General features: G+C 50.5%; 3 protein-coding genes across 6 annotated transcripts in view; 1 reads left to right on the forward strand and 2 right to left on the reverse strand.

Moving 5' to 3' along the window:
* The window catches only part of Dnajc7 (DnaJ heat shock protein family (Hsp40) member C7), a 46,370-nt gene extending 41,111 nt beyond the window's left edge, over positions 1-5,259 (reverse strand). The window contains exon 1 of the mRNA XM_004655380.2: positions 5,111-5,259. Within this exon, the coding sequence (XP_004655437.1) occupies positions 5,111-5,187 (77 nt within the window). The 5' untranslated portion in view covers positions 5,188-5,259. The remainder of the gene's footprint in view (positions 1-5,110) is intronic.
* A 5,060-nt stretch (positions 5,260-10,319) lies between these two features.
* Positions 10,320-15,599, forward strand: Nkiras2 (NFKB inhibitor interacting Ras like 2). 4 transcript variants are annotated; one of them, XM_045158526.1, is made up of 4 exons: positions 10,320-10,426; positions 11,611-11,718; positions 12,708-12,949; positions 13,989-15,599. In XM_045158526.1, the coding sequence occupies exons 2-4, from the start codon at positions 11,625-11,627 to the stop codon at positions 14,226-14,228; spliced, it is 576 nt and encodes a 191-aa protein (XP_045014461.1). In that variant the 5' UTR covers positions 10,320-10,426; positions 11,611-11,624; the 3' UTR covers positions 14,229-15,599. The 4 variants fall into 4 exon arrangements, with proteins under 4 accessions (XP_045014461.1, XP_045014464.1, XP_045014463.1 ...); XM_045158528.1 differs by having other exon boundaries at positions 10,355-10,426; positions 11,592-11,718; XM_045158527.1 differs by lacking the exon at positions 10,320-10,426 and adding an exon at positions 10,673-11,006.
* Znf385c (zinc finger protein 385C) overlaps positions 15,534-17,367 on the reverse strand; it is a 72,606-nt gene continuing 70,772 nt past the window's right edge. The window contains exon 9 of the mRNA XM_045158525.1: positions 15,534-16,889. Within this exon, the coding sequence (XP_045014460.1) occupies positions 16,656-16,889 (234 nt within the window). The 3' untranslated portion in view covers positions 15,534-16,655. The remainder of the gene's footprint in view (positions 16,890-17,367) is intronic.

The following is a 17,367-nucleotide window of genomic DNA, read 5'->3' on the forward strand; positions in this document are numbered from 1 at the left end:
GGTCTCGAAATGAGGCCAGGAACTCAAATCACCATTCTCAAAAGTCTCAAGCACCTAACCCAGCACCTAACCCTTTGCCAACCCGGAAGTAAGACACGGGAATTAACACTTCCACTAAGGGAAGACATCACACTGCCACACCAACAAAATGAATGGCCTGCTTTAAAAAAAAAAAAAAAATCACTGTGAATCCTACTCTTACTGCAGAAATTCAGTTTAGGAGAATACCTGGAGCGACGTCTACGTAAATTCCACATTACTTGGCACTGAAGAAAGGGGGGCAAACCTGAGTGGAATAAGGGGCAAATGAATGAATTCTTAGCAGAGTTCTGAACTGGGCCACAAAGCAAGCAGACAGCGGCTGACCATAGTTCTCCAGTCTTTTAAAGTCCAAGGGAAAGCAAAGGCAGATGGCCAGTAGGAAGCTTTTAAAAAACCAGCTTCAATGACTAAACTAATCCCTGATTGGCTGGAATCTACAGTAAGGCTAGGCTTCAGGCCAATCAGAATTCCTGTTGTTGGCAAGGGCCAAGGACTAGAGTAACTGCCACTACTTCAGCTGAGTATTTTCCTGAAACTGCTCAGTTTGGTGCTAAACTACAATAGGGAAGAGGCCTCTTATACTTTACCTTTCCTCTAGTTACAACTATTTTACCATTTTATCACTTGTTAGTATAGGGTTCAGTTAACTTGCTGTATTCAGGAGTGTATATTCCTAGGTTTATGTCTTCCTTAGCTGTAATTCATTTCTCCTACTTCCCATTTCTTCATTGCTGACACCACACTCAACAGTGTTTCTTGTTGATTTGAGGTCAAGGCCAAAGACAATTTCCCATTCAGCTTGCAGACTTAGTGAGATGTTCAGCTGCTTGCCCTCAAATGTTAAAAGAAGGTAAGGGGGACCTATTCTTAATGTCAAACATGGTTAAGAAGAAAGACGGAGGTGGCATTCCCATAAACTCTTCAGGTAAGAAAGGCCATGAACTTTAAGCTACAGGAAGTGAACAGTAACCACAGCAGGGCCTGGGACTTGGACTCTAGGTTTAGTCCTTCCCATCAACTCTCTGGATACAGAAAGGGCAAATTCCTAATCCATACGGACCTTACAGCTCCTAGACAGCAAGAAAGATAAGAACTAGGCTGGAGAGGTGGCTTAGCGGTTAAGGCGCTTGCCTGCAAAGCCTAAGGACCTAGTTTCAACTCCCCAGGACTCATGTAAGCCAGATGCACAAGGTGGTTCATGTGTCTGGAGTTGGTTTGCAGTGGCCGGAAGTCCTGGTGTGCCCATTCTCTATCTGCCTCTTTGTCGCTTTCAAATTAAGGAAAAAAAAAAAGGCTAAGAACTACTTTTGCTTGTGTGCTTCAGGGCAAGAGACAGAGTACCCGCTCAAGAAACCAGGTAAGGATCCCCTAGCTCCCAATCACAGCTCCTCGGATTCTTCTAGATTTCCCCATCAAGTTACATAAATGCTGAGGCATGGAAGTGTTTCCTCTTTTTAGTATTTATTTTCTTACAATCACAGAGAGAAAAGAATGAGAATGGGCATGCCAGGGCATCCAGCTGCTGCAAACGAACTCCAGATGCATGCATCACTCTGCGCATCTGCCTTTATGTGGGCACCGGGGAATCGAACCTGGATCGTTAGGCTTTGCAAGCAAGTGCTCCAAGCACTGAGCCATCCCTCCAGCCCCAGGAAGTGTTTCCTCTTTAGACAACAGCTTGAGGTCCTCCAATCTGCCATAAAAAAAGCTATCTACAGAGACCAAGCTGCTCCTGGACCCAGGAAAGGTGACCGGAGACCCTTAAAACGGGTATTTGGTAAAGTGGCCAGCAACTTTCCAGGAAAAATATAAGGCCTTGATTCGTTGAAATGTCAAATCTCTGAAATCTAACACTCTGGATCCTGAGTACTTTGTTCTGCTGGGCAGAGAAAAGCAATCTTCATGCACAGAACCCTGATCTATTTGGATGCCAACACCTTTCAGTTTTGCTTCTTAGCTGCCTGGAGGGAGGAGGTAGCTTTGTCAGAGTGACAGTCAAAAAAAAAAAAAAAAGTCCTTTTCTCTCTCTGGAGACATTGAAGCTAAGGAAATAAAGCATGTAGCCACTTAAAATGTTGTAACCAAGAGGTCCAGTGTCTTGAAAGCTCTTCTCACCTTGCCCCCTGGGGGACTAAGACAAGTTAACAGCAAGATGCTCTTCAGCCAAGAGGTATGTATGAAAGAACTGCTTACTGCGCCTCACAAGGGACTCCAAGGGACCCATCAGCTCTCGTGTCCCTAAGTGAGCTGGGAGTAGGAGTGTAACGAGACAGGAGCTTGGCCAAGCCAGGTAGTGGAGGAGCACTGTGAGGCCGCCCCTCCCCAGCCCTCTGCTCTAACCACACACAAGACAATGTGGCAAGAAAAATGTAAAACCACGTTGCTCCAAGGCTTCTAAATCTCCACTTTATTTTTCAGCAATGGCAAAGACACATAAGTCTTTTCATACCAACAGTTCTTAATGTTTACTCTTCAACAGGTGCCTTACATGGTAGAGGTCAAAGTGAGGGCTTTTTTTTTTTTGCTTCTTTCATTTTCTTTTTTGACTTGTGCACAGACTGGCACATAGTAAACAGCAGTTTTAGCAAGTCTAAAATTAGAGCTCTATATAAATATATAAATAGCACATAAGTCTTTGGTAAGAATGCCTTTTTTCTCTTTAATTTGCAGTTACATTGCTTTAGTGGTAGACAACTGAATTTTGCAATCTTAAATTCCAGACAACAAGGCATTAACACAAACCAATATCTGCCCTTATTGTGATGCATTTAAACCAAGCATGTTTGTGCAATGTGATCACATTATAGTATTACATGTTTTGTCTCTTTAGGTTCCTGCTGTAGAGCCCTGCCTGGCCTGGAACTCAAGATGTACAATAGGATACCCTTGAACTTGCAGCAATCCTCCCTCTGCCTCCCAAGTGCTGGAATTACAAGCATGAGCAATCATACCCAGCTTGTTTTTGTTTTGAAACAGGGTCTCACTTTATAGTTTAGGCTACTGAACTAAAGAGCCTCCTGCCTCAGCCTCCCAAGTGTTGGGATATCAGGTATGTACCACCACACCCAACTCTCAAATTTCTTAGTACATCTCCATATTCATTTACAATGTTACGATAGCATAGATTCTCAGGCAGTGACTTTTTTTTTAAAGCACAAGCTTTTTTTTTAGAGAAGGGGCTTTGAAATAAGACTCAAAGTAAGGACACCCCCTACAGCAGAATTACACAGATTCTTAAAATGACATATGGCCAAAGTCCATATTTATAGCACTAAGAACTGAGCCCTTTACAGATACAAACACGTAAAATAAATCCATACAATGAATTTAAGTTCTACTTGTGTTGAAGAGGAGTACTTCCCCTTTTTGCAAATTTTTGTTTGTGTTTGTTTTTGAAGGTAGGCTCTCATTCTAGCCCAGGCTGACCTGGAATTCACTATGTAGTCTCGGGATGGCTTTGGAATCAGGATGATGATCCTCCTCTCTCTGCCTTCCAAGTGCTGGGATTAAAGGCACCACCAGGCCCAATTCTTTTTTAAAACTACTTGCAAGCAGACAGAGAAAGAATGGGCACACCAGGACCTCTTACCTCTACAAACAAATCCCAGATGCGTGTGCTACTTCGTGTACCTGGCTTTAGGTGGGTATGGAAGAAGTGAATCCAGGCAAGAAGGCTTTTCAAGCCAGTGCCTTTAACTGTTGAGCCATCTCCCCAGGCCCTCTTTTGCAATTAAATGTGTATGGGTCGATGATGCTTAACTGTAAAAACTGAAATGATGCGTAAACCCAACATTAAGAAGTGTCTAGGCTGGATAATGATGTGGAAATTCAAAATTAAGCAGAGAGTTGTTTGGTATCCTGCTTTCATTGTTACCTAAGGGACTTAATACACTTTACCAAGCCTCTCAGCTTACAAAGGTAGCTTCGGGTGCTACCCTAACTCTTGCTAACTACATATTCATTGTGCCTTACTACCTTTTAGGTCTCTGACTTGGATAGTGAAAGATCTCAGATCTCCTAATTCTCCCACCACCAGACCAAAGACACACCCCACAGGGTTAAAGATATGAAGTAAGTGTTAAGGAAACGAAGTCCACTGCGGTCCGGTTTCAACTAATGGGAAGGATGAAGTTAACCTGCAGGCGATAAGGGAAGGGCTCACTCCTTTTTTAAATCAGTTCACCTTTAGCATTAGATCAAGTACACCTGCTCACAACTGTGTTCCAACCCGACTTCACTAACCGGCTTTAGCTGTTGCCAGAATCCAGAGTGTTCTCGAAAACCACTCACTCAGCAGCTCCCCTGGCTAGTCCAGGCTGGCAATCTCGAGCCACTGCAGCTGCCCAGCAGTGCCAAACTGCGCCCAGGCAGCTTGCCTTCCTCCTTGGGGGTTGGGAGACGGAGCGTCTGACCTGCAAAGGCCTGAGACAAGCCCCCTCACTCTTCCTTCCGCCTGCATCCATCTTAACTTCTGAGGTCATTGGGGGGAGGGGACAGCCGGGTCAATCGAGGAGACCCACAGTCTCCGGGGACCCAGAAGAACGAACGCTAGAGTATTCATCAGTGAGGAAGAGGAGGTGGAGAGTGGGGGGACGCGGAGGGGCAACAATGCACTCGAGTTAAGCAGAGGAGCGGGGGGTCCTGGCTAGGTTAAGGAAGCGGGCCTTTACACCGCGCCGCCGCCTCCCCCACTGTGCAGCCGATCCCCCAAGATTCCGCCCACCCGCCCGCCGCCCCCCCTCCCCCCGGGAGACCCGGCCTCCACGACCGATAAGGACGCCCTTCCCCTGCGCTGCAGAACTGGGCCGTGCCTCGGCAACCCCGCCGGGCGGAAGCGGGAGAGGAAGGACGACACCCTTCCTCCGCCGCCGCCGAGAGCGCCCCTTCTGGGGGGACCACCGGGACTCGACCACCGACTTAAGAGGGGCTTGCTTGCAGAGGACGGGGCGTCGTCTTCCTGGCTGGCGGCGGGCACTGCACCGCGGCGGGAGACGTGAGTCCCCCGAGCCACGAGCTGGAAGCCCGACCCCCCCCCCTTCCTGCCCTTGCCCTACCGGCCCCGGTTTACCTCTTGGTTCCTTCGTCCTCCAGCAGTTCTGGCTCGGTCGCCGCCATTACCACATCGCACTCCGCGGCCGCCGCCATCTTACCGCCGGGACCAGAGAGCCGGGTGGGAGGCAGGCGGTGAGGAGCACTTCCGGTCGGAGCATCGAGCCGCTCGGCTGCGCTGCGCCCAGAGGGACACCCTCGGGTCCGTCTACCAGCGAGAGGCTCCGCTTGGGGCCAGAGCGGCCTCCCGTCCCTGGAGGTCCACGGTGGTCTCCGCGCCGGGACGGGGGCCCAGGGACGGCTCCTGTGCGTAGGGGGCGCCACTTTACCCCGTGCGTGGGAAGGGCGGGGGGAAAACAAGGAGCGGGGTTGCCTCTCTAGGCCTCGGTTTGCCTCAGTAGTCCGAAAGCTTGGTTGCCATAACAACTTGCGCTCCCGGAGAGTCTCGCGTTGGGCGCGAGGGGACGCCCGGGGGGTGGTTGGTGGTTGGGGCGGAACCGGGGTCACCCGGGAGCTCTGGAGGCAAGCAGCTCTCGCGATCGCCTTCCTGACCTCGGAGTGAGAAGTCCGCCGCTTCCTCCCCCAGCCCGGGAAAGGCGAGAAGAGATGCCCCGAGCCCCGGCGCCCGAGCTTTCATCGGTCCCTCGGAAGCCCTGCCCAGCCAAGCGAGGGGAACGCGGGGCGGCTTCACCCCGCGCCTTTCATCCCCCCCACCCTCCCTGGATAGCCAAGCAGCGACTGGTTCATCACCCCAATGACGCTGACCTTTTATGAGGCCGCTTTTATGTCCCCCGCTTGGGAGTGCCATCTCAGCGTTGAGCCTAGGCGGGCTCACACGGCCATTCGGGGCCCGGAATTTTATAAGGCCTCTCACGGGGTGAGGTCCCTTTTCCTCCGTGGCCCCCGCTACTCCCGCCCCTCATAAACTCGGCTCAGCACGCTTGTCCGGCCGAATGAAATCTGGATTGGGAACTCGGGGTGAAGAGAGAGCTTAATCGTCTTTGAAGTAGCCGTGTCACACCCATCAATATTTGCGGAGTTAAAATGAGGCCTTCTGAGGATGTAATTTAGAGCTAAATAAAAGGGGAGTAAAATAGGGAAGGGAAAAGGGGTTTTCAGGATTTATTCTCCTTCCGGGAAAACTTTGTGTCAAGATCCCTACCCTGTTTGCAGATCCCTGTGGGTGCTGAGGTGGCTGGAAACTCGGGGACCACTGGGCATGGAGTTATGGGTGAGGCTCTTGTGGGCTGGAAGGGAGAGGTCACTCATCCAGTACCAATAACATACCTACTCTGCTGGTTGGGGAATTCACAGACTCATGGTTCCTGCCTGCCAAGGGCTCATCTCACGGTCTACCATCTAAAGCAGGGACGCACCCACTTTAAACCGTCTTCCCACTGTGTTCTGTATAGCTGAGCCTACGCATTTACTCCGGTTGGCTCTATCTTTTTTAAAGAGTACCTCGCTTCTACATCCAGCTACCTACCGGGTCTCAGATGTTTCAGAAGACTCCAAAGCTTAGTCTGTTTTATTTTTATTTTTTGCTTATTTATTTTGAGGCACAGTTTCACCTTAGCCCAGGCTGGAACTCACTGTGTAGCCTCAAACTGGCCTTGAACTCATAGCAAACCCCCTACCTCTGCCTTCCAAATGCTGGGATTAAAGGCTTGCATCACCACACCCGGCTAATTTAACATAATTTTATTTTTTAATATTTTTGTTTATTTATTTATTTTTTAATTAATTAATTTATTTATTTGAGAGTGACAGACACAGAGAGAAGGACAGGTAGAGGGAGAGAGAGAGAATGGGCGCGCCAGGGCTTCCAGCCTCTGCAAACGAACTCCAGACGCGTGCGCCCCCTTGTGCATCTGGCTAACGTGGGACCTGGGGAACCGAGCCTCGAACCAGGGTCCTTAGGCTTCACAGGCAAGCGTTTAACCGCTAAGCCATCTCTCCAGCCCTTATTTATTTATTTGAGGACAACAGAGAGCAAGAGGGACAGAATGGGCGCCCCAGGGCCTCCAGCCACTGCAAACGAACTCCAGATGTGTGCGCCCCCTTGTGCATCTGGCTTACGTGGGTCCTGGGGATCAAGTCTCTAACAGGGGTCCTTAGGCTTCACAAGCAAGCACATAACCGCTAAGCCATCTCTCCAGCCCATAATTTAAATTATTTTTAAAGTGTATTGTTATTGTGTGCCTGCGTGTGGATGTGGTGCTTTGTGAAAGTCTGAACTTGCTAGGAGCTTCTGGAAGATGCTCCTGCCTCCTCCACCTGCCATTTCTTGGTCAGTGTCAATGTGCTAGGATTACAGAAAACTGCCCCAAGAAACTTCCAGCTTTTTAGACAGGGTCTGGGTATCGAACCTGGACACTCCAGCTTGAGCACTAACCATTTTATCCACTAAGCCTTTTTCCCGTTTATTTATTTTGTTTTTTCGAGGTATGGTTTTGCTCTAGCCCAGGCTGACCTGGAATTCACTACATAGTCTCAAGGTGGCCTAGAACTCTCGGCTATCCACCTCTGCCACCGTGCCGGGGCCATCGTTCCATTTATTGAACCTGTATTTTCCCCATGCATCAACAACTCAAAGGCAATGTTGCTGGGTGTGGTGGCCCACACCTTTAATCCCAGCACTTGGGAGATAGATAGGAGGATCACCTTGAGACTACAGTGAATTCCAGATCAGCCTGGGCTAGGACAAAACCCTCGAAAGACATCCTCCCCCCAAAAAGAAAGCAATACTGATTCTTTTTGCTGATTTTTTTCTTACCTTGTTGAAGACTCAACCATTTGCCTGTCTACCAAGTGAGAAAGATCATGGGCAGATCATGAGCTCCTCAGTCTTTCCCTGACTTGCACATGACCACTAATTCTTTTTTAATATTTTATTTACTTAAGAGAGAGAGAAAGAAGCAGATGGAGTTGGGGGGGGGGGTGTAGAGAATGGGCCCGAGCCACCGTAAATGAACTCCAGATGCATGTATCAACTTGTGCATCTGGCTTATCTGGATCCCAACTGGAGAATCAAACCTGGGTCCTTAGGCTTTGCAGGCAAATGCTTTACCGGCTAAGCCATCTCTCCAGCCTGCTTTCACCTATTGACTCTCCTGCCAGACATCTGTCACATCACCTTTCATTCCCAAGTCAGACTCTCACCTTTTTTTTTTTTTTTTTTTTTTTTTTAGCTCAGAAAACAACAGTCCCCTAATTGGCCCCTAGTCTCATCTTGTTCCAGTCTTGGATCTTCTTCCAGAATACTCATCCTCAGAAAAACCAATTATGTCACTTCACTGGCATAAAACTTATCAGTGGCTTTGTAGTCTGTGAATTTGATTACTTTGGTATAGCATATCCTTTGATTATTTGGCTACTTTCTACCATTTTTTTTTTTTTTTTGAGGTAGGGTCTCGCTCTAGCCCAGGCTGACCTGGAATTCACTATGTACTCTCAGAGTGGCCTCGAAGTCATGGCGATCCTCCTACCTGTGCCTCCCAAGTGCTAGGATTAAAGGTGTGCACCACCACACCCGGCTCTACCATCAATTTTAAATAATCCAAGTATTTGTATTTCCAAAAAAGGTCATTACTATTCGCTTAAAACTATTTATTTAGGGCTGGAGAGATGGCTTAGAGGTTCAGGCGCTTGCCTGCAATCCAAAGGACCCAGGTTCAATTCCCCAGGACCCACGGAAGACAGATGCACAATGGGGGACATGCATCTGGAGTTTGTTAGCAGTGGCTGGAGGCCCTGGTGTGCCTACTCTCTCTCAAATAAATAAATAAAGTATTTTAAAATGTATATATTTGTGCTGGGCATGACGGCATACACCTTTAATCCCAGCACTCGGGAGGCAAAGGTAGGAGGATCATCATGAGTTTGAGACCACCTGAGACTACATACTGAATTCCAGGTCAGTCTGAGCTAGAGTGAGACCCTACCTCAAAAACCAAACCAAAACAAAATTTATTGTTTAGTTTTTCTTCTTTTGGTTTTTCGAGGTAGGGTCTCACTCTAGCCCAGGCTGACCTGGACTGGAATTCAGTATGTAGTCTCAGGGTGGCCTTGAACTCTTGGCGATCCTCCTACCTCTGCCTCCCGAGTGCTGGGATTAAAGGCGTGTGCCAACACACCCGGCTCAAAACAACATTTATTTGGAAGCAGAGAGAGAGAATGGGCATGTCAAGGCCTCTTGCTATTGCAAGCGAACTTCAGATGCATGTGCTACTTTGTGCATCTGGCTTTATGTGGGTCCTGGATAATAGAACCAGGGCCAGTTGGCTTTGCAAGCAAGTACCTTTAACTGCTGTCTCCCCAACCCTCAGAAAACTAGTTTGTTTGTTTGTTTTTTAATTTATTTACAAGCAGAGAGAGACAGGGGGAGAAAGAAAAGAGTACCAGGGCCTTCAGCTGCTGTAAACGAACTCCAGGTACATGCACCACTCTGCACCCGGCTTTACCTGGGTACTGGGGATGGAAACAGGGTCGCTACGCTTTGCAGGCAAGCACCTTAATTGCTGAGCCATCTCTCCAGTCCTTTTTTTTTTTTTTTTGAAGCAAGATATCACTGTATAACAGGCTCTTTTTTTTTTAATTTTTATTTATTTATTTGAGAGCGACAGACACAGAGAGAAAGACAGAGAGAGAATGGGCGCGCCAGGGCTTCCAGCCTCTGCAAACGAACTCCAGACACGTGCGCCCCCTTGTGCATCTGGCTAACGTGGGACCTGGGGAACCGAGCTTCGAACCGGGGTCCTTAGGCTTCACAGGCAAGCGCTTAACCGCTAAGCCACCTCTCCAGCCCATAACAGGCTCTTTAAACTCAGTACCTTGCTTCATCCTCCAAGTCCTAAGACCACAAGTGTGGGCCACCCTGCAATGCTCAGAAAACATTTACCTGAGGGCCCAGGCGCATAGCCCTGTATAGTAGAGCACTTGCCTAGCATGCACAAGACCTTAGATTCTATCCTTAGCACTGCCAGGGGAAAAAGCAAGAAAGAAAACATCCCGAAGAACAAATGCTTGCGTTAAGGAAGCGTGACTGTCCTGTGGTAGCCTTTAGAGACAGAACATCTGGGCATCAGAAACTGGATGCTTGGCACCCACGCACAGCCAGGACAAGTGCGCGCTGGTGTTTCTCCCGCCCGCCGCTAGGGGCGCAATGCAGCAGGCGCCCGCTCTGCGTCGCCGGAAGTCGTCTTGCTGGCCGGGGGGCGGGGCGCGCGGAGGCGAGAGCCGGAAGAAGAAGGGAGTCCTTTCAGTCGTGCTACTCCTCCCCTGGTCCCTGCACGGTCCGAGGGGCTCGGCCGGGGTGCTGCGGGGACCCTGGGAGGTATGGAGTTGGGGAAGGCGGGGTCTCCGGGATCGGCCTCTGCCCGTAGGCTTGCCATGGTCGGCCTGTCTCTGCCTGGCGCTCCCTCTGCGGATCCCTTCCTGCAGTGCCCCCTCGGCGGCCCCTACTTGAAACGCTCTTTATTTGGGGCGTCACTGGCAGGAACTTCTAGAGAGGTTTCTGTTTGCGACCGCCTTTGGGAGTTGTCTCTGGGCCTCTGCTCTCTGGTGGAGGATTTTGTCCCGAGGAACTTAGATTTGGAAGTTTGCCTTTGGAGAGATCTCTATCTGCGAGCTCTTCGGAGACTTTCTGAGTCTGGGCTTTTTGTCTGTCAGTCCAAGGGCAACTGAATGTATCTCCTTTTCAGAGCCTTTTCCCCTTAGATTCCTTCAATTTTTTGTCTGTCTGTTGTCCTTTATTGTGCCCATTAATTTGACTAGGAATTTATACAAATAAGTCACTCAAGAAAGCAAATTATCCGGGCGTGTTGGCGCATGCCTTTAATCCCAGCACTTGGGAGGCAGAGATAGGAGGATCACCGTGAGTTCGAGGCCACCCTGAGCCTCCTAGTGAATTCCAGGTGAGCCTGGGCTAGAGTGAGACCCTACCTCGAAAAACAAAACAACAACAACAACAAAAAGCAAATTATTCCCTAAGAGGAAGATAACTTCAAAAGGAGCTCCACAAAATACAATTTCTAGTCCGTCCTTCATGACGTCATGGTTAAAGAGCCCATCATGATGGTGCATGCTTGTAATCCTAGCCCTTGGGAGAAGGAGGTAGGAGGATCAAGAATTCAAGGCCAGGCTCAACAACATAGTTTGAAGCCAGTCTAGACCACCTGAGACCTTGTCAGTGATAGCTGGATAGCTCCTTTCAGTAATTGGTGTTTTCTACATCCATCCAAAGAAAGAAGAGAAACCTGACAGCTGTTTAAACCAGTGACTTTCTCCTCCCTTAATGGCAACATTCACTGAGAACCTACTGGCCACCATATACTGGCCACATCCTGGTGACAACAAAGTTGATTACAATCCAGCTCACTGCCTGTAGTGGACATAAACATATGGATGAACCTTATAGCTTTGAGTTCAGTTCCAAGTGGGTTTGCAGTTATGGGAGGTCTGCCCTCTGTTTTGATCCTCTCTTCCTTCACCTCATCCAGAATGCCTCTGTTTCTCAAGGTTGAAGGCTAAGCATGGGGAAGAGCTGCAAGGTGGTCGTGTGTGGCCAGGCATCTGTGGGCAAAACCTCAATCCTGGAGCAGCTCCTGTATGGGAACCATGTGGTGGGTGAGTGTTTGGGGACTGAGGGAGTAGTGGAAAGCATTTGATCACATCGCACACACACAAGGTGGGGTGTGCACGCCTTTACTCCCAGCAGTTGGGAGGCAAAGGTAGGAGGAGCACCTGAGACTCATAGTGAATTCCAGGTCAGCTTGGACTAGTGTGAAACCTTACCTTGAAAAAAAAAAGAAAAAAAAAAAGCTAACAGGTACACTACTCACTTTTACAACCCTAAAATTATGATTGGGAAGAAAAATACAAAAGAAGTTGGGTGTAGTGGCATTCAGGAAGCAGAGGTAGGAGGATTGCCTTGAGTTCGAGGCCACCCTGAGACTAGAATGAATTCCAGGTCAGCCTGGGCTGAGTGAAACCCTACCTCAAAAAACAAAAAAGAAAGGTAAAACTATCATTATAACCCTTAGCTCTATGCAGAAATCTGGAGGGAAGAAACCCAGTAGCCAAGGTAGCAAGGAAAAATGCCCATGTACCCCACACACACTTTTTTGTTTTTTTGTTTTTTTTTGAGGTAGGGTCTCACTCTAGCCCAGGCTGACCTGGAATTCACTATAGAGTCTCAGGGTGGCCTCGAACTCATGGTGATCCTCCTACCTCTGCCTCCCAAGTGCTGGGATTAAAGGCGTGCGCCACCACACCCAGCCACTTTTGTTTTTTAATTTCTGAGTATTTTTCATGTATTCCAGGCTGACCTAGAATCCACCAAGTAGTCAAGGCTAGACTATTCTCTTGCCTCCACCTCCTTGGACTTGCCAGTCCTGGGTGCTGGGATTACAGGCATGTGCCGCCATGCCCAGCCTCTGTGGTGCACTTTTGCTCAGTCTGCCACTCATGTCCCTTTCCTAGAGTCATTCCTGCCTGTCTCTCAAGTCTGGCCTCCTCAGCCTCCATGTTACCCACTCTTGTCTGCCCGTGAGGAGGTCACCTTGTGTTTCCCATTTCCCTCTTCGCTTCAGACGAGTTTTCTCATTTCTTCCCAGGTTCTGAGATGATTGAGACCCAGGAGGACATCTACGTGGGCTCCATTGAGACGGACCGGGGAGTGCGGGAGCAGGTGCGGTTCTACGATACCCGGGGCCTTCGAGATGGCGCTGAGCTGCCCCGGCACTGCTTCTCCTGCACTGACGGCTACGTCCTGGTCTACAGCACGGATAGCCGAGAGTCCTTCCAGCGCGTGGAGCTGCTCAAGAAGGAGATCGATAAGTCCAAAGATAAGAAGGAGGTGTGTGGCCTGGGCCGCTGCCGGAGCACGGGCCTGGCGGGAGAGGCCAGGCGTGTCGGGCGTCATTCCCGTTGTCAAGGGAGGATTGGGAGCTACAAAGTGACAGCTGCTGCATGAGGAGCTTCACCCCAGGCATGACAGTGTGTCAGGGCAGCTCAAAGAGACTTCTCTCAGGCTGGGGAGATGGCTCAGTGGGTAAAGTCTGTTTGCCATGCAAGTATGAGGCCCTTCCCTGGGATCCCCAGCACTCTTGTTCAAGCTGGGCATGGTGGCCTGTGCTTATAACCCCAGCTCTTTGGGGAGAATCTGCAGAGCTTACTGGCTAGGTAGTGTGTAGCCAAATCAGTGAGCTCCTGGGTTCGATGAGAGACCCTGTCTCAAGAACATAAGGTGGTAGAAAATTAAAATTAAAAAAACAATGAAGAAAAAAAAATCAAAAGAAAAGAAGAAGAGGAAAATTTAAAAAGAAAAGAGAAAGCCGGGCGAGGTGGCGCACGCCTTTAATCCCAGCACTCGGGAGGCAGAGGTAGGAGGATTGCAGTGAGTTCGAGGCCACCCTGAGACTCCTTAGTGAATGTCAGCCTGGGCTAGAGTGAGACACTACCTCAAAATAAATAAATTAAATAAATAAATAAAAAGAAAAGAAGGCGGAGAATCCAGGCGTGGTGGCACACACCTTTAATCCCAGAACTTGGGCGGCAGAGGTAGGAGGATCATAGTGAGTTCAAAGCCAGCGTGAGACTGCGTAGTGAATTCCAAGTCAGCCTGAGCTTGAGTGAGACCCTACCTCTATAAAAAAAAGAAAAGAAAAGAAAAGGTAGAGAGGGATTGAGAAAGACAACTCCACACACACAGCCATACTTGTGGTGCACATGCAGAAAGGTCCCCAACCCCACACATGAAGCTTTACTAGTCTTTCTTCCTCATGGTTCCGTGCTCCAGACCCTCTAAACTGCGGGCCTCCTGGAAGAGCATGCCCATTGGCGACGGCCACCCCTGATCCCCGCCACAAGGCTTCCCCTTTGCTTCTCTCCTTCAGGTCACCATCGTGGTCCTTGGCAACAAGTGTGACCTGCAGGAGCAGCGGCGTGTAGACCCAGATGTGGCTCAACACTGGGCCAAGTCAGAGAAGGTGAAGCTGTGGGAGGTGTCGGTGGCTGATCGCCGCTCCCTCCTGGAGCCCTTTGTCTACTTGGCCAGCAAGATGACCCAGCCCCAAAGCAAGTCTGCCTTCCCTCTCAGCCGCAAGAACAAGGGCAGTGGCTCCATGGATGGCTGAAGAACTGCCCTTCATCTAACTCCCTTCCTTGTTCCAGCTTAGGGGTCCCTGGAGGATTGGGTTGAGAGCAAGGGGTGCATAGGCAAGCTGTCCTTCCCAGTGATTAGGGCGGCTCCCCTGTAGGCCAGGCAGCTGGGCTGACCCAGGCCACCGTCACTCTTGTTCCCTCTCAACTCTCAAGAAGTTCAAAGACTCTTGATTGCTGCCCTTCCCCACAGCCTCCCATAATACTCCCCATCTTACCCCACCTTACATATTATCTGCACTGTCACCTAGAGCATCTATGGGTCAGTGTCCCTTCCCTCTGCCTGGAGCAGAAAGTAGAACTGGCATTCTGAAGCGCCCAGCCCAGGGTGTGCTTCCTACTATAGGGCTCCCAACTCTGACCATCCTGCTGGTCACACACTTGTGGCACCAGCCTGGGCTTGAGAAAAGACAACCAGGTATTGTGAGTGCAGTGTGTGCTTGCTGGCCTTAAGGTCAGCTCCCCACCCTGACCTTCCTTTGAAAAGCCAGCCTCCTGGGAATGGCCTTTTCTGTTTGAACTCCACCCTTCTCCCAACTGTTTTGCTTCCTCTTCCTGCTCTGGGAGCAGGTGGGCCTCACTGATTGAGGTGGAGTGGAATGATGATGGGCTGAGTCACCAGCTGACTTTGTGACCAGCAAGGCCATTCCCCTCTGAGTGTCGGTTTTCTCATCTGTAAATTTACAAGAGTTGCTCAGAAGATGTAGATCCTTTGCAGCTCTGATTTTCTGAAGTCCATGGCTTAAATAGCTTGTGGCTGTCCTCCCTGTTTTTCCCTCTTCAAGGTGCTATGCCTACCAGCCCTGGAGGCTGGGCATGCCTCTCCTCCCAGCCTCCTGGGGGCAGGAGTGCACTCCGTTCTCAGTGGCTGCAGTTGCCTTGCTCAGTGAGCAGCTGTGGACCTGGTCTCCATCCCTCCCTCTGGTTGTTTTAATGGCTAATAGCTGGACTTATGTTTAAATTATCCGTATTTATATACCTGCTGCCCTGGTGGAGGCGGAACAAGGTGCTTCTCCAGCCCTTTTTTACCTCAGATGCCTGCACAGAACCAAGTACACCAATAGCTGCTTCCTAGGAGCAGACAGGCCTCAGAAAGGTGGGGTACCCAGGCACAAATGCCACCAAGTGAGCTTATAACCTACAACTTCTCTAACGTGCACACCTAGCATGGGTGAGACACTACAGCCAGACCAGCCCCGCGACCCACCCTTACTCCCCAGAGCCGGTGAGCGGTGGCGGGCACCGAGGGCTGGGCAGGGAGAGTCAGGGCGCTACACAGCTCCAGCTCAAAGTTCATTTATTGATGTGTTGAACACAATAAAACCACAACTGCTGTTATCACAAAATTCCCCTCCCCGCTTTTCTTCTCCCATTGGAAATACCTCAGAAAAAAAAAAAAAAAAAGGTGCAGGTGGATACTGGCAAAGTCCCATGTGGGGTTTGGGGTGACACTGATTTAGGCAATATGAAAATGGAACTTGAGAGCATATCAGACTGTCCTAACCCCTAAGCTCCGTGGTGGGTGTGGGGAGTCTTAGAGGGGGATTTGATGTTGAGTATATAGCCTGAGAGAGACCCAGTGCCCCCCCATAGAGAGCTGGGGTTCAGATGTAATCAGTGGAAGGCCAAGACGGGAGGGCTGTGGTAGACTAGGTCACTTCTGATGAAACCTGGTCGGGCTGGAACCCCGTCTTCACCTACTCATCCTGGTATTGTAGCCTCGTCCCTTAAGTAGATGATCCTCTCTTGACTACCTCTTAACTGCCTTGAGAGGAAGGGATCTCTTTCACCTCCAAAGTCTTTGTCACGCTCCATGGTCAGCTTACTGTTTTGTTTGAGATGTAGTTTGGGCTGACCTTGAGCTTCTAATCAGCCTGGGGGGGGGATGGTGCTTGGATCCCAGGCATGCATCTGCAGGCCAGGCTACCCCGAGGTCAACTTGTGGGAGGAGCCTGAACCCACTCCAGCTTTAACCCCTATCTCCAGTAACTCTCCAGAGAACCCCCGTGAGGCCCCAGGAACCCTAACCCAGACTGAGAGAGCCTGTCTTGTGGAAGGTGAGATGCTGAGTCAGCCCACGTGTAGGCCTCTGGGGGAGGATGAGAGCACCATGTGTCTGGGGCGGTGCCTGCACGGATCTTTGGGATTCATCCGACTGGGAAATGCAGGGGAGCCCCAGACTGGCCCTGGAAGGGCTGGGAAAGCAGGGCGGAGATGGTCCTTGGGCCCAGGGGACTGGCTAGATCCCCAGTTCAGAGTACAGAGCAGCTGCCCTAGTTTGGGCAGGCACCTCTAAACTGCCAAAGGCCGTCCCTGGGGGGGATGTAGGAAACCAGTGTCTTGCGAGCAGGAAGAGACAGTGTGTAACTGTTGGGAAATCAGCGGTGGCCTCTCCAGGAACCCTAATAGGGGGTAAAGAGAATGGGTCCTGCGGCCGGGCGGACGGCTCCTGCTGGCGTGCGAAACAAAGCTGGGCCCAGGATGGGAGCTGAGAAGAGGGTGGCTGCTGTTGGGGCAGACCGAAGGGCCAGGGGCCCCGGCAGGGCACAGATGGCAGCAGCTGCTGTGGGCAGAGGGCTGGGCAGGAACCGGGCTGCCAGCGTCTTGGTGAGTTGCTTCTGCAAGGCCAGTTTAGACTGGAAAGAAAGGAGAGAGGAATGGACAGGATCTCTGAGCCACAGAAGTCCACCCTCCCTTGGCTTTATGCCTCAGGGAACGTGCTTTGTAGAGTGCCAGTTCTAAGCCCTCCTCCTTGCCACCCCCAAACAACCATTCCATAGGGCTTTCTCCACCACCTGTCTTCCTGCCCAGCAAGACAAGACAGCCTCAGGGTGGCCAAAGCCAGGAGGCTGTGGGGAATGGAAAGGGATGGTCTCTGGGAGAAGCACGTCCACGCCTGTCTCTTGACTCTGAGACTATGACTTTAGCCCACCTCCCCGGAAATTCCTCTGGGCAAGGCCGGGATAGGCAAATCCCAACCCCTGCTCTGTCCCCGCCTAGGCAAGCCTCAGAGCCTGTTTGCTTCTTCCTGTCACGCCCCAAGTCCCCCAGCTGGTCCTGTGGCCCACCCTCTCCACCGGAGTCTCAGCGTAATGCATGGAGACGGGTACGATA

This window comes from Jaculus jaculus, chromosome 9 (genome assembly GCF_020740685.1).
Source record: "Jaculus jaculus isolate mJacJac1 chromosome 9, mJacJac1.mat.Y.cur, whole genome shotgun sequence".
In the NCBI taxonomy this organism is placed as follows: Eukaryota; Metazoa; Chordata; class Mammalia; order Rodentia; family Dipodidae; genus Jaculus; species Jaculus jaculus.